At 39.0% G+C, this 16,937-nt stretch overlaps 1 protein-coding gene across 1 annotated transcript in view; it reads right to left on the reverse strand.

Moving 5' to 3' along the window:
- Positions 1–443: 443 nt before the first annotated feature.
- ABCB5 (ATP binding cassette subfamily B member 5) overlaps positions 444–16,937 on the reverse strand; it is a gene marked incomplete at both ends in the record, with an annotated part of 34,557 nt that continues 18,063 nt past the window's right edge. Inside the window, 14 exons of the mRNA XM_080364204.1 lie at positions 444–641; positions 1,163–1,309; positions 2,370–2,576; positions 3,502–3,699; positions 5,350–5,506; positions 6,001–6,141; positions 7,553–7,653; positions 8,508–8,711; positions 10,667–10,750; positions 11,866–11,943; positions 12,718–12,822; positions 13,265–13,411; positions 15,384–15,623; positions 16,077–16,238. Of these exons, the coding sequence (XP_080220330.1) occupies positions 444–641; positions 1,163–1,309; positions 2,370–2,576; positions 3,502–3,699; positions 5,350–5,506; positions 6,001–6,141; positions 7,553–7,653; positions 8,508–8,711; positions 10,667–10,750; positions 11,866–11,943; positions 12,718–12,822; positions 13,265–13,411; positions 15,384–15,623; positions 16,077–16,238 (2,169 nt within the window). The remainder of the gene's footprint in view (positions 642–1,162; positions 1,310–2,369; positions 2,577–3,501; positions 3,700–5,349; positions 5,507–6,000; positions 6,142–7,552; positions 7,654–8,507; positions 8,712–10,666; positions 10,751–11,865; positions 11,944–12,717; positions 12,823–13,264; positions 13,412–15,383; positions 15,624–16,076; positions 16,239–16,937) is intronic.

Genomic DNA, 16,937 nt, shown 5'->3' on the forward strand with positions numbered 1-16,937 from the left:
GTGAAGAAATCCAAGGGGCAAGCACAAGCACCAGCTCAGTGCTTATCCATGGTGCTTAACCACTGTCATACTCTGGTACTGCCTTGGTCTATGGCACATGGTATGGGCCAGGGTTTGGGGGAACAGCAAGAACAGGGTGACCCACTTCAGCCATGGTGTGGATGAGACTACTTCAGGTCTCATTCCCTCCAGATCATACAATCCCCACAACTGCCCAGCAGATTCAGCCCCTGGGAGTCCCCCGTGCACCTTCCATGACCCACTCCCAGGCATGCACTGCTCATCCCCAGGGGTGTGTGAGGCAAAGGCTACACTGGCTGCAGCAACCAGGCTGCAACGCACGGTCCCTGCTCCATCAGCACGGACACAGCCAACATTAATTCTCTATAAGCTTGTTGTGTCTTCCTAGAAAATAAAAAAAGTAAAAAAATGTGCAAACAGTGCTAATTAGAGACTTGTGCATTTACAAGGGCATAGTATTGTCCTTCCTTTGCCAGTAACTGGCTGTGGGTGCCCTGCTCAATCACCCTGCCATTCTGGATCACTGCAATGATGTCTGCAGTCTGTATGGTCGTCAGGCGGTGAGCAATAACGATGCAAGTTCGACCTTGCCGGGCATTATCCAGAGCTTTCTGGACGATCTGCACACAGATATCATGAAAATGCTGTTAGCAACTGGAAAACCTTCATTTGTCATAGGAACCACATTTGATTTCTTACTCTTTGTTATCACCTGAATATATTTCCCATAGATATACAAGGCAGCGCATGCATGAGACCCTCCTCACTCAACAGGGTTGCTCACTGAGGTCAGTGAGACTGACCAAACAAACATGAGACACTGAGAAGTGGTTTCTTGGGGATCCAGCTTGGGTCAGAACACAAATTTTATACTTAGCATCAAACACAGCTAAAAAGTATCAGCTCCTCATGATGTTTTCTACTTAAAATCTTGGGGTTTCCTACATGTTTATTTAGCAGATATGCACAGCTTCCTAGTGTCATTCAGTTCAGAGCTTGCAGCTGGAAAAGCTACTGTGATACACCCACCCTGTTGTTTCACGGCTGAGCATTTGCAACATCTTTGCCTTCATTTTATTTTAGAGAAAGCAACTAGCCAAGTACATAGACATATATATTTCATACAATAATCATTACTCACCTTTTCACTTTCTGTGTCAAGAGCAGAAGTAGCTTCATCAAGAAGCAAAACGGCAGGATTACGAACCAGAGCACGGGCAATTGCTATTCTTTGTTTTTGACCTCCAGAAAGCTGTGTTCCTTTCTCACCCACTCGGGTATTATATTTCTGGATGTTAAAAATTAAAAAGAATAAAATAAAAATAAAAAAATAAAAAGAAGGCCTGTGAATACTGTTAGAGAAGGAAGATTAGAAAAGTAAAGTTTTATGTGTGGCTATAAAAATGACTAGGTATTTCCACCTTGAAAAGTAAGAATAGTGCAAGTGGTTTTAATAAAGCTAAGGTTTTATAAACACCTCTAGTATAAACAGTTATATATACAGCTTTATAGCCACACATATTTATACCTGGTCTGAAAATTTGCTTCCCTAAAGACCGGAATAGGTGTTCAATGGTGCCACCAGCAATACAGTGATAAGTTGTCCACAAACACCTGCCCAGGAGCGTATGATTTTAAGATTAACTAGAGATTTAGTGCTTCATGACATATACATGAAGAACTTGATCCTGCATTACTAGTTAATAAAGAATCTCAAATGTCATTAGTAGTAATGAAGATGAAATAATTTTCAGCATCATTGCGTCCTTTTCAAGTTACACAGAACTACAGTGAAAAGAAACTATCAAAATATTTTGCCTTGTTAGAACCAAAATCTTGGCAAGCATGAAGGTCAAGGGCTGTGTCATTCTCTCATTCTCTTTTGATTTATTGCCCCTTCATATTTGTTACAAAACACTCTGGGTGCATGCACATCCAATTAGAAATAGAGCATTTAGTTTTACTGAATTATTTCAGAGAAAAAAAAAAAAAACAGCTTTCTAAGAGTAATTTAAGAAGCTTTTGCTGTCAAATAAAAAAAGAAAAAAAAACCAAAAACAATTATGAGGACTTATTTGTACATAAAGTGTCCTCTTATTTCTCTCTCCCCATATTCTATTTTGTCTACCTCTATATTCATTGGAATATCAGTGCTTTTTTTTGAATAAACCAAGGAGGATTTTAAGCTTGAAACACACCAACACTTTTAAACATAAATTCTATATTTTTTCCTACTGAGGGAAACAAAAATGGTTTTTTTTAATTCATTTACATGAGTGTTACCTAGATTTCTCTATATCATTCCAAATCTCTAATATCACTGTGAATAGAAGGTCACTATCTCTTACCTCTGGCAGTTTTTCAATGAAGGAATGAATGTTAGCTGCTTTAGCTGCTTCTTCAACTTCCTCCTGACTAACCACCCTACTGTTGTCTCCATAGCGAATATTTTCAGCAATGCTGCAGTCAAACAAAATGGGCTCCTGTGACACCAGGCCCAATCTGGACCTCAGCCATTGTAACTGCAAAGATCTGGTATCAAATCCATCTGCCAACTAGAAAAAAGCAACAGACAAATTATGCCAAGTTGACTACAGAGCTCAACCACAGATACACACTGTAAACAGGAAACATGAATTGTAAGAGGAAGCCTGTTACGTGTTAGATTGCCAGTGAAACTAAGCAAATTTTGCATGCAAAATGGAAAAGAACCAGCAGTATAGATGAAATATTTCCTTTCATTAGTTTTTAATTTTGTCTGTGTTTTTGCCTCCATTTCCCAGCAGACAGAAACACAGTGTAGATCGCAGGCTGTTCCTGCAGTCCTTCCAGCCCTACTGACCACAAGAAGCACTGGAAACCTCATGGAAAAGCCTGTCCTGAAGAAGTTGAACACAGCAATAAATATTCACAGCTCTAGGCCTTTAACTCAATGTTAAAACCTCCAGGGAGGTTTCCTTGGGCTTTCTATACCCATGGATGGGGCCTTCATCATAAAGCACATTGCAATCCTCCAATGGTGATGCAATAGCATCCCTGTGGGATTACATTTGTACTACCTGAAGCATGTAGCTATGTCCCTAACGTGTGAATTCATATTAATGAGATGACTTATACAATTGACAAGCAAATGACATGAACGTAATGCCCCTGTGTGACCAGGCTGTGAGCAGCTTTGGGGAGGTGATGTAGCGTGATCCTGTCATTCTTTTCCCATTAAGATCAGCACCCTGAGCCATCACACTGTGCCAAACTGGGTGGTCATGCTGGCATGTGTGTCTAATGCAGGGGGCAGGCAATGACAGGGGTCTTGAGGTTGCCTTCAGCTCCACTGGAGCCACAACCTCAGTAACTCACACCCCTTGAAAAAGACATTTCTCCAGAGGTATTGCTACAATCATTTAAAGCCTCTGAAACTTCGTAAGACAGAGGCTTCTGTAGATTTAATTGTTATTGATAGCCACACAAGTCTATTTTTACCACTTGTCCTTCCAATGGGTCGTAAAATCTCTCCAAGAGCTGAATGGATGTGCTTTTGCCACAGCCGCTGCCTCCTACTAACGCCAGAGTCTGTCCTTTGTTAACTTTCACGTTGAGTCCTTGCAAAACCCGAACTTCTGGCCTTGTTGGATATACAAAATGGATGTTTCTGAATTCAATGTTGCCTTCAAAATTGTCCTGAAAAGTAAAAGAGTTCACATGCTCATATTAGCATTTATTGGCTTTAACTATAATAACATCTGTAAGACTTGATTATTGAAATGAGAGAACTTACAAGAAAGTTTGAGAGGGTGTTTTCAAAACTGCTTTTGAAGTTTTTTTTAAATTACATATTGGATTGAGTGTAGTATCATTATTTATGGGATGATCTGCAGATGTAAATTACTAGATCCTTCTGGAGAAAGAGTTTTATGCCATCTCTTATATATTTTTTTTTACTTCATATTTGAAAAGAATATCTTTAGACAAATAAACAACACTAACATTTTTCCTTTCTGACACATGTAATTGAAGCATTTCTACTCTTGATATAATCTCTGGCATTTGCTTTCCTGACCTCACATTGCAGGTAGCACAATTTGAACAAATGTAACGCAAGGTCAAGATCAGCTAATTAGATATCAGTGCTAAATTCTTTAAGAGGTAATTTACAGGCTGTAGGACAAGCTGTGTTTTAAACAGCAATTATAGTTGTTAATTAGCCATTCTAGCCAGGTCAATTTCTAAACACAAGTGAAAGGAAGGGGGCACACATCAAGGCTATTGTCTCTCCTATCATTTGGGGTAGGAACAAGCCCTATGTCCATACCAGCAGCACCACCAGCACAGTGTCGCACAGTAGCTGATGATCTAATTTAACGGGCTCAAAGCTTTGCTTTGCAGACGTCACAGGCATCATTGGTATTTTAGTCCAGTCTATATTAGCAATATTTTCGTTTAAGTTTTATTTTACCAGGTATCTTCTGCCAAATCTTTTAATGTCTGTGCTGGAGGGCCCTGGCTCAAGAAGATATGCAGATGTGCTCACAACTTTAAAGGCTGAAAATCCTGTGTATTAGCTTAATGTTTCCTGAATAGGGTCTACCATCTAAAACCTACACAGGAAGTACATTTTAAACTTCGATGGATGTACAAATGTAATCTTTCCAGATCATGTAAACAGAAAGCATTTCGTGAAGAAATTTGACAAGTGCTGAGGTCAGTCTCCTTAATAATAATTTCGTTTTAGAGGTGACTTTTTCGAGTGTGATTTTTTTTCCTGTTGTCATTTTTTGTTTTTCTTGTTGTTCCCCCTGCCTTCTCCCCTCCCCACCAACTTCAGAGCAAACCAGATTATTCATTAAGGTAGTTTTGACATCACAAGAGCACATTTTTACTTGTAAGAGTTTCCACAGTTGTAGGAGGATGGATTTCGGCAAAACTGTTCTGTCTCTGAAGGAGCTAGTCTCTCTTATCTACCTAAACAGTAGAAAAATCCACTTGTATTTCATTTCTCTTGTAAATCCTTAAAAAGGCAATGCTACTGCGAGTGAAACTGACATTGTTAATGTTTTCCTGAAACCATTTAAGAGGTGGGTCAGAATGAAAAGTAATATTTGTTTTTAGCTCATTCAGAACAAAACTACATTTAAGAGCATACACTTATGACCAAAAACCAAAAAATATGACCCATTAAAAATAATAAGGCAGTACCACTATTTTATATAATGTCTGTCTTTCGTGACATCCTAAAAAACCCCAAAAAAAACATCTATGAATACAATCTTAAGACAATAAATCATTACTAATTTATTTTGTTTCAAGGTTTTTTTCTGAAAAAATACCTACCAATTTTTCACCTTCTTCACTATAACTGTCAGTTAGAGGTTTTCTGTCCAAAAGTTGAAAGATTCTTTGAGCTGATATTCTAGACTTGCCATAATCTGGTGCCAGGGAAGCAGATTGACCAACATTCATAGCTGCGAATATGACGGAAGAGAAGACTCTAAAAAATGAGACAAAGCACCAGCAGTCATTTCAGGTAAAACAATGGGTTGTTTTCCTCATGTTTAAAGTAAACCCTCAAAATAAATTTTTTAATCATCTTTAGATTATGACATTTCTGGAGCTCCTCACTCCTCAAGATGTCATCCAGTATTAGAAAGTTCTGTTTATTCCTAGAAGTACTTCATATATGAGCAGTGGTGTCACATCACTTCTCTATGCACTACCCTCTGTCTTGAAGGAATGTCAAACAGCAAAGACTTCTCCAGAGTAGGTGTGCTGAGCACAGCCACATGCTTGCTTCTTCACTGCCCAAATACACACCTTTCCCCAAAACAACCCTTCTGTCCAAACTGCAGTCCCAACCCATGTGAATTCCTGAATTTCCACACCTCGTTACCTCTGTAATTAGATGAAATAATTTGCATACATTGAAACATTGAAACCACTATCGTATTTTTTTTTGTTTGTTTACATTTTATAAAGTATACTCACATAAATACATTCTCAAAGTTGGTCAGACAACGGGCAATGAGCCATGCCCCAAATCTGAAGACTGCTGCGTTAACAAAGTAGTTTGCACTTTGAGCTACTCCATAGGTAAATCCATATAAAGGAGCTTTTGTCAGAGAATCTCTGATAAAGGAAGAGACTTTCTGTAAATAACTTGTAAAACAGAAACAGCAAACACTGGCTGGGGGATGGCCAGATTTATGAGTTAAAGCTTTCAAGTAATACAACTCAACCCTTGAAAACACAACCAACAAGCTCAGAATATGCGCACACACAGGAGCAGCCACTGCCAGACTCTAAAAGCATCCTGCACTGTGGCATGGACCTGCCCTAAGGACAGAAAGTTAGCGAAATGAGATCCTTCACCCTCAGTTGTGTTATCTTAAATCTCTTCCTTTGCTTTATCATATCAGGGCAGGTCACCAGAACACAATAAAACTAAACCAAAACAACAAAAAAGCAAAACTAAACCAACCAACCAACACAACTACCACACGTGACCCGTTTTATTAAGAAAACAAGCAGGCTCCAGCCCAGGCTAAGAGCTGCCTGTGGTTTTCCACCAGGTCTTCCCAACCGAGCAGAGACCTCTCATTCTGACTCGGAACAGGGATGTGTTGCTGGGTATCCCTGCAGGGGTTTGGACTAAGCCTCTATTTCTAAATTCATTCTTGTGGAGAAGTTTCATTTTGTGTAGCTAAACAGAATGCACACTGAATCAGAATCTGGAGTACTCTCTGCCCTCATGGTTTAGGATGCTCTCTAAGGAAACAGAAATCTCCTTTCTAGTCTGAGCTGTAAATTGGAGACCTTTGACAGTTCAGGCGAGCATTCTGTCCACAATTTGGAGTATTACCTGTTCACTAGACACTGAAATTTAACACTGTTTCGGCTGAGGACAGATTATATAATGTATTACTTTCAATTCCTTCTTTTATGTTAGTTACCTTGAAGGAGGAAAGAAACGAATTGGATTTTGGACCATTTTGTTTAAGTAAAATGGAGTTAGAAAAATCTGGCATCCCTTATGATTCAAATGTGTTTTAATGGAAACAAGACAGTGAGAGTTAAAGGGTCAAACAAGGGAAACATATGAAGTTCGTTTCAAGGTATTGAAGTCATATGAGGGGAATAAAGCTAGTTTATGTTATAAAGGCTGTGGTATGAGAGTTAACTGTCAGTTCCTGCATTAACTAGTATCAATCCAGTATACTGGAGACATATATATATATATATATCTCACCTATATTCTAGGCATATACAAGCAAATACAGTATTCTGTAACATATAAGCAGAGAGTGCAGTTTATAAAGTTTTGCATAACGACAAGGCTAATCCTGCAAATATTCTTTCACTCTGCATTTAAGAATGTGTATTAAAATATACCAAGTGAACACATTTTAAAACTATGTACATGGTTATTGATATCCTTCTCAATCTTGTGGGTATTGGATAGTTTTCAATAAATGCATTTACAATAAATCTGAAAGACTAAAATGTACAAAGAAAGAATTATTAAAGAAAAAAGTCTCACCTATATGGACCATTCAAACTTGCAACATATCTTTCATAAAATAATTCTTCCTTGGCCAGCGAAGCTACAGTTCTTATGTTTCCAACTGATTCTGTTGAAATCTAAATTGGGAGATAAATAAGAGATAATCCCTTACAATTTCAATCTACAACATACCTCCTAAACGCTGTCTCTTGTCTAGCATTTATTATTTTAGATCAGAAAGTGTTTGCTTAGGAGAGGAGATTGGGGTCTTGTTACCAGGTGAAGGAAAGCCCAGAGCAATGAGATTATTCACCCCACAGTCACAAGACAATGGGAGGCTGAAGCCAACAATGTATTTGAGTTCAGAACGTTGGGACCACATGCAGGAAGCATCAGCAGCCCCTGCCCTAACCCATGGGTTGTGATTCCAATTAGTTAAACCTTATCCAATGAAATAGGAACCAACCCCAATCATCTGGGCACAGCTGGCACTTTCGCATAGCTATTCTGTCGCCTGGAAGAGCACTATCAGGTGAATGAAGACAGTAGCCTGAAACTCTTCTGCACACTAATGGTTTATATTTCATAGTGGAATAAAAAAGCAGCAATGTCAGGGCTCTGTGGCTCAGCCCTGCAATGCCTCTGGATGCAGCATAGAGCAGTGAAGAGCGATGCTGCTCACCCCAGGCACAAGGCACAGCAGTGCCAGGGCTGCTGCTGTTACAACAGTCCCTGCTCAGAAATTCACTGTGGAGACTTTCAAATGCATTTTTATAGTCTAATTTACAGATGTTCTGTGTTATCTATGTTTTGCTTTTCTTCGGGATATTATAAACATTCCCTTCATCCCCCACTCTGTCCTGTCCTGTCCTCTCCTCTCCTCTCCCGCTTCACTTATCTTTGATAACTTAGTCAGCTGTAATGCAGCTACAGTGTTGTTCTCAAAAGTGATCTCACACCATAACCATGTACTTAAAATTGGAGAACTTACTCTTCCAGCCTCTTCCAAAGCTTTTTGATTCTTGGTGGCATGACCAGACACAGCGCTAACACTCGCAGCATTTGTAGCAACAACGAAAGGAATGCAGGCCAGGATAAGCAAAGTCAACTGCCAGCCGTATATGAAAGCAATAATGATGGCAGTCAGAAGGGTACAGACAGTCATAGTCATGAGTCCAAGTCGACTTCCAGTTGCCTAAGAAAACCCCAGAAACCCCCAAATATCCATAATTAGATTTTCTCTTTGTTACTTACATCACCACTTGAAATTGCTACACAGTCAAGGCCAGTGGTACAGCTGGAAAAATGAAACCACACGTGATCATGTGTGTGGACATTATGCACCTATTTACATAACTGTTCCTAGATGCTCCTCTTACCTGCCAGCATTCAGGCTTTCAAGAGAGTTCAAAGGAGTCTAAACAGTTGGTCATGGCAGTTGTTTAATGAAATACATATCTGGGACTTACTCTACCTGAGGAACAAGAGACTGTGGCCACTGTCACAGTAGAGCACGTTGGCGGGTAAGTGCCCAGCATTAGGCTAGAGGAGCTTCTAACAACAGTCATCCATTGACCCAGCCCACTAGTGGTGGTGGAAACTACTCATCTTCAGGTTCTCACACTGCTGCACCTGGGGTTGTGTTCTCAGAAAAAAAAACCCCTGAATTTGGCCACCCTGCAGAAATGCTTTATCTCAGCAGAGATAACAAGTGGGAAAGATGAACTCATACTGAAGAACTCCTATCTCCCCACAGCTTAAGTAACCTTTTCATCAAGAACTTTTAAAATGAAAGATGATTAGCACTCAGCATCTGGGTGGGCTCTGTTCTGCAGAGAAAAGGTCTGAAAACAACCCTGTGGAAATAGTTCATCTTCCAAAATTCGTCTTGATGGAAAAAACCAAAAATCCTTGGGTGGGAAGAAAAATTCTTCTGTCTTGTGCCAAAGACTCCTGCCCTGAAAAGACTTTTCTTGTTCAATAAAATTTAAAATAGTAATAATTAAACCAATGCCAAGGTGAATTGTTGCCATATGTTCTAGGGGCTGTACATAAAGATGGGTTTGGAAACTTCAGCCAGCGCAGCATGAAGCACGGTACTTATTTACTGACACTCTGTAGTGCTCCAGAGAACACAATAGCTTTGGAGGGCAATCCATGCCTTTAACTGGCTTTTGTAGTTACCGTACCTTGTGCATCCCTCCTATATCCTGTCCTGATAGGGTGATATAGTTTAATGCCACTGAAACAAACTGGAACTTTTGAAAATGAAAATGACTAAGTTTTGTCAAAGACTATTTTCTCACTACTAGCTCATAAGGAAGAAGGACAGGAGAGAGAAACAAAAGTCTACCAAGACTGAAAAACCTAGAGATTAAAGGGTTTTTGATGCACAAATTTGAAGGACAGAAAGACATTAAAACAGAAAACTTTTCCCTACAAGCCTTGCAGTGATTCCCTCTTCCCACCTTTTTTTTTTTTTTTCCAGGTAGAAGGGAAGAAACAGAGACATTTGGCAGATCATCAGGGACTACTGATGAGGTGAGCAGTAGGAGGAATTACGCAGAATTTGTCATATTCTCCTGCCAGTGGCCATCTGTCCCATAACAGCACCTTGAATCATTCCCTCCCTTGGTCATCATGCTCCCTGATGTACTTTATTAATGCTGGGCCATTTCTTACCGTTTGGTCTGCTTGTGTGTGAAGCATATTTGGTGGGAATAGGAAGAAGAGTTATCTTCATTAAGGTCAGTAAAGATTTGTATCATGTGCAGATGCAACTTCTTCATGGTACTCAGATGACACCCATTACAGAGTGTAAAAACCCAGGGTCTATTGATTCTGGTCCCCAGCACATAAAGATTTCACTTTGCATGGTAAAATGGTTTACAGTTATTATATACTTAGCTTTAAGATTTGAAGGGAGGGAAATGAAAGTTACATGAACATCTGCTTGACTTTTTTCATAGTTCTCATAAATTATCAGCTGGGAAGCCATTTCCAAGGTGTCAACAACATGCTATCTAAATACATCTGCCAGTCTGTGGGGCAGATTTACTGCCTTGTGTTCTGAAATAATCTCAGTATCCTTTGGAAACTACAATTAGTGTTTGTTAGGAAAAACAAACAAACAAACAAGAATCAGCATACCCCTTTGACTTGGGAAGCATCTGTGGCAAGCCGAGTTAGCAGAACACCAACAGCGTTTTTCTGATCATCATACCATGCAATCTCCTGCAAGAAAAGACATTGTTATTAATTTTTATTTAAAAAAATTACATGTCCTTACCATATTTCAGATTTATCGGTATTGTTAATAAAGTGAAGAAACATTTCCTGCTCAGGTAGCATACAAGGAAATGGAAGCACAAGTCATGATGTCTAACTGTAATATTCCTCTTCTGCAGTCAGCATTTTCTGAGTAAACTAAAAGAAAAAGCCTTCTGTTGTGAACATCTAACTGATCACAATAAAAGTGTTATTAGCTGTAATGTTCTTCTGAATGTGCCTATTTAGAGACTTGTATTATAAGCCCCTTTCAATCAGTGCTTCCTTGGGCCTAAAGAGGTTAACTATTCTCTTTTTATGTTACCTGTTTCAGTAACTATAGAAAAGCAATTGTTTATCTATATTTGTACATACAGAAAGGAAAGAAGGCCCTTTTACCTCCAAAGGCTGTGGCAGTTTTTTTTCTAGTCACTAATTTTTCCCTGTCCTAGTCCCTTTCAGATGTTTCTATGAACGAAGAGCTTCTTGATCCCAAAAGCGTGTGTGAGATGACAAGTTATGCATTTTCAGAACTCCCGTGCAAGTGACATGAAATTGCACAAATTAACAGGAAGGGTTTAATACAAGTAACTTTATTCTTCTCATAGGTAATGAGGCAATAGGGCAATTTGAATTTTTTTTCAGTAAAAAATTATCAGATTGTCTGCTTGCTATGGATTGCATTATGTAGCTTTAAATGTAAAGAACTAAACAGATTAGACTTAAATCTATATCTTACATATTTGCACCATGACCACTCAAGCCAGGGGAGAGTAAACATTTTTGGTCATCCTTGCACACACAGACAGCTGCAAACTGTGCTCACATGAATGTGTCAGAAGTGTGCACATTTGCAATGACACCCATTCAAAATTAGACTATTTGCAGTAGCAGCACTGAGCTAAACTGTACACAGGACAAGAGACTTTTGGAAAAAGTTGTACTTTTTCTAAGCTAGTAGTAGAAGAGACATGTTTTAGTTTTCTTTTCTACAGACCACACAATTGAAACCCAATGTGTACCTTGTAATAGTCTGCAAAAGCCATCTGGCTCTCATGATAGACTAGCTGCATAATTCATACCTGCTGAAGTAATGCTTTGAAGGACAAAGAGCGAAGTCTCATTGTTAGTAATTCCCCAGACTTCCCAAACATGAATCCCTGGGGGAGGAAAGAGAGTCACATTTTCTCATCTGATGCTTTAACTCTGTTCATAAAGCCTCAAAACAAAAGCAATGACACCAAAAAGTCTCCTGCAAGCCCCTGTGTACATGTAAGTCTTGGGAAAATTGCCATTCACTTTCCTGGAACCTGAAACTCTATTTTAATGAAGCAACATGGCACAGAAGGCAGGAGCTTTGCTGTAATGTCTTATTCGTATGTCTCAGCAGCATTAGAAGATAAATCTGCCTATCTGGTCATTGGTCTCCCTACTCTGACTGCTACCAGAGACATTATCTTACAGCAATCAAACCAATAGATTTTATAATATGGACGTCAACGTGCAGTAAACATTTTCTGCAAGTTACGGAGCAGTCGTAAGAGGACAGCAAATGATGGAGTTTGTTTGATGCTATGAAAAAGAATGTCTGCTATGGAAAGAGTCTATTTTATACTTTGGCAAGAGCCTACAGACTGTCAGTAAGAAATGTCAGTCTTAACTTTGACTTAAGGCCAGACCATCATCTTTGATTTCAATCATGCTGAATCCACATTGCCTTCAGTGGCTCATTTAAAGCAACAGCAAATACTGGCATATGTCTTCAAGTAAACATATCAATAAAACCCACATATCTCAGGAAGAACCCTGGCATTTCTGGATGTTTTTGTAAGCTCTGATTGGTGTTTCGCTTCTCAAACTGCATTGACATGAGTTATACCTGCAACCTGCTGGGGAGTTAAAAACTTCTAACATTTCAGTGTAGTGACACTTACTTGGATTATGTATGCTGCTAAGATAATCACTCCAAGTAAAAGAAACATTAAAGAAAGCACCAAAGTGTTTTTACTCCTCTTTTCTGGATCTGTTTCTTGAAAAGCCTGTGCAAGGGAAAAAAAAAAAAAAAGCAAAACACCACGACACACATAAAAATGAGTACACAGACAAGGAGTGCCAGTTACATAAACCAGTCTTCATTTCAATAAACTTGTCTACTTCAATTTCTCTTAGCAAGTATCCTGGATCCTGAAATCAGGCTGCAATCAACTTTCTGTTGAGGGCCAGAAAACAGTCCAGCTTTCCATTTAACCTACACCTCCCTAATTCGTTCCTCCAGCTCCAGCTATTGTTCCTCCTTTCCTCTGCTAGTCACACACAGTTCCACCAGGTTCTGTCTCTAGTGGGCCACTTCACCAATATTTATCCCTTTTTCCTTGGATTCACTTATATGAATGAATCCCACCCAGAGTCTTACATAGGGAGAACTGGCTGAGCATCAGGGAGACTCAGGACTGCAATGTGTATTTGCAAAAAAAACCTTACCCCAATGATTTTTCCAAATACAACAGCAAATGCAGGATGGACTCCACCTGAGATGGCAGCAGCAATCACTCCCAGCAGTACATACAGCCACTCAGGCTTGTTCAGAGCCAGGATTCTTGAGTAAGGCACAGCAGGGAGATTTTCTTCCTACAGGAAAGGGAAGACTGCAAGTTTTCTTTGGAAACATGAAATTCCCCAGACTGTGGGTGTTCATTAGGCTTTGAGTAGTGAACTGTCTTGGTAAACTACTGAAAGCCCTCTCTGTGCACTCGGAGTGAGCAAACATGCAGGAGATCTGCAGCTTTGCTGTTTCATGTCCCAGAACTTCAACTGCACTGTAAAAGTTTGGAGGCAAAAATGTAACAAAAGGCTAAGTCATCAGGGGAGAAGGACCAGGACAGTTCATTGAAAGTCAGACAGGACTTTCAATGCTCACCATGAACAGCAACTTTAACACTTGAATCTTTATAAAGAACAGAAAGTCTCACTGTTCAGAGCATAGAAAAGATCCCTTTGGTTCAGCTAAATGCTAGTGAGCTGGCAGTAATGCTACTGGGTAGAGAGGTCATCTTTCTCTTTCGCAAACTATAGCCTATGCATCATTACCGAAGCATGAAAGAGGCATATGGGATAGTCAGCCTGAACCTCCTTCGAAAGGACCAAAAAATGCCCTGTTCTGCTTTACCAATTCATTCAAGTGTCTATACCTCCACAGGGGGAGTTCTGGAAGAGTAAAAAATGAAAACATTGGAAGGGAGACAAAATATTAAGCAGGAAGAGAAGTTTATTTTGCTTCCTGGTTATTTTATCCCATGTTTTGGATGCTGAATGAGGGTGGCTAAGCCTCAATCCTAAAAGTGGGCTGAGCTTTCTTAAATAATTACAACTACCGGATATTTTGTTTCTTAATTTTTTTTGTGAATGTGATGAATACTGAAGTCTTGAACATGAATACCCACTACTTTCTCTGAAGTCTTAAGCAGTATTAACAAACAGACAAAAGGTATCTTTTGAAATTGCATAACTTTGTGATAATAGCAATGGATACAGCTCCTTTGTGCTATTTGAAATATGTATTAGCTGGAAGCTATATTTTAGTGAAAATAAATATTAATAGATACAAATTACACAAAAGCTTCCAAAATAATTTTAAATAATCAGATACTGTATTACAGATGAGATCCTAACTTCCATAGATTTAAAAGGATCCATGGTTTTACCTCAGAATTTACATTTTATTTCTTCACTTCAAGGGCCTTGAAGTCAGGTAAAAACAAACACCAAAACATGCCAATCAACTCTTCCAATATATTTCATGCAAAAGAATTGCTTCAGTTCAAGCAGTACAAAGCAGGAAAAAACAAAATCAAGTTTCTATCAAGCTGCCTACCCAAAGTCTGGTCTGATCCAGAGTCTACTAGAAATGCGCTCTATTGATTGCCCTTGAGCAAGTTTTGCTCAGCTTTGACAAAATACAGTTCTATTTCTAAAACCTGAACTTCCTATATGACTTTCATTTCTATATGACATTTGTCACCTAAAGTCTTTTATTCAAATAAAAATATCCAGAACAGGATGTTTTAAATCATATACTAAGACAAATAGAGAGAGAAAGTAATGGCTACTTTACTTAGAAGACACTTCAAAATGTAACAGTTTTCATATTTTTTGTTTGACATAAAGGTAATATGATATTCCAAAGTGCATTTAAACTTGGTATGCACAGCCCAGGGATTACATTATCCACCAGTATTTGCAACAGTGAGTACCAGGAGGAAAAGAGTCCTGCAAATGAAATCTCACAACTCATTTTAATTAGATAGAATTAAATAATGAGTAACACTGAAATAATATGTTTAATTTTATGAAGCATAACAAATCAACAGCACAAGTCACCTCTACACTAAGTCAATAGTGTTAAAATGAAGTTTTTGGTAAGACATGCATGATTATCCCCATATTCCTAGGGCAAATACTCAGCCTGGTGAGCACTGACTGTAATAGCACTAGAGTAAAGGTTGCATGGCAGCCAGCTCTCTAGAAGTAATTAAAATTATGTGCTTTGTGTTTATGCTTACATATTATCACTAAAATTCTAAACTATAGTTTTAATACCAACCTCCAACTCTTTTTTTTCCTTTTTTCTAGAGGGCTTTTTCTTAGAAGAGCGCCTCTTGCTCTTGTGTCTGCTGGATCTTCTTCGAATGCTGCCTTTTCTGGGGATCACCGATTCTTCAAAATTATCTTGAAGGGTCAGCTCCTCCACAAGACCATTTATGTTATTTTCCTCATATTCCTCAGCCCCTGTGTCTTCAGTTTCTTCTGATGTCTCACCATCTTCAAGATTATTGCTAGAACTCTAGTAAGAATTCATGATATACAGTCACAAGACGTTTTGACCAGGGAGAAGGAAGGGTAAAATTTGTTTGTCATGAGTACTGCTGTTTCAATCATCTGATCCCTGTTGCCTATAGGCCATATATATTTCAGTGTGTAATGACAGTAGACTATTTGGATCGGATTTTTTTTTTTCTTTAAGCAGTCTATGGAATCTACTTGGAATCTAACAATTCTGTGGTTATGCCATAAATATGTTGTTTATACCTTCTACTCACATTTTTGACGTATTGGATTGCATAAATGTGAAACACTTTTATAGGCAAACCCCCTAGAATTCCAAGCCTGTGTCTGTGCCCAGACTAAAGGGGCTGAGCAGCTGCCATCTGGACAACATGCAGGACCTACAGACAGAAAATGGCTCCCACATACCAGCATTTCACAACTTTGTGAAGAGAAAATAATTTGCCCTTACCTGTTGTGTTACAAGAGAATAGTAGAGTCCCTTCTGCAACATGAGTTCACTGTGTGTTCCTTGTTCAACCACGACACCTTTCTCAAATCCAGCAATAGTGTCAGCAGTCCTAATGGTAGACAGTCTGTGAGCAACCACAATAGTCGTACGGCCAGTCCGAGCCTTACAGAAATACAAAGGTAATTTATATTAAAACGTGCATAAAAATAGCACAGAAAAAAATCAGTTATTTTTAGGCATTTATATTTTTAAAAAAATCTAAATTTTAGAAATAACTCCTTCTTCTGAAAACAAAGACTTTTCCCCTGGTTTCATGTCTCTTGTTTAACAGTCTAAGGACACTTTCACTTGTCTAATTCAGGCAGAGAATTCCACATTAATCTTACTAACGCAGGTATTAAAAGCTATAATTAGGGTTACTTGACTTTGTACTAAACTTGAACTGTTTGAGTTAAAGTTGCCCATAAAGTGTTTCCATGTGTATGCACACATGGGAGGGAAACACAGTGAGAATGTAGTTAGATCTTTCTCAAAAGAATGCTAGGATAGCTAATATATAAAGAAATTATATTTTCTTTATATACTGTCCATGCATATTTTTGGAAGTACAACATTAGCATGACTTCTGACAAGACTTAGCAGGAAAGCATAGAGGAACAGAGCACATCTGGGGTCAGAAATGAGTTTTAGCTACTCCATAAAGCTCTCTCCCAGTCTTTTGAAATAAGCTACATCCCAAATTGTCAGCTAATACATTCTCCACAGGGGCCTGCTGGGATTTGGCAGCAAGAACCGCCGAAGCCTGCGGGTTCCATGCTCTGTCCCTCTCCAGCTCCCACACGCAGATCGCTGGCGCACACA

Source organism: Nesoenas mayeri (genome assembly GCF_963082525.1).
Source record: "Nesoenas mayeri genome assembly, chromosome: 2".
NCBI classification, from domain to species: domain Eukaryota; kingdom Metazoa; phylum Chordata; class Aves; order Columbiformes; family Columbidae; genus Nesoenas; species Nesoenas mayeri.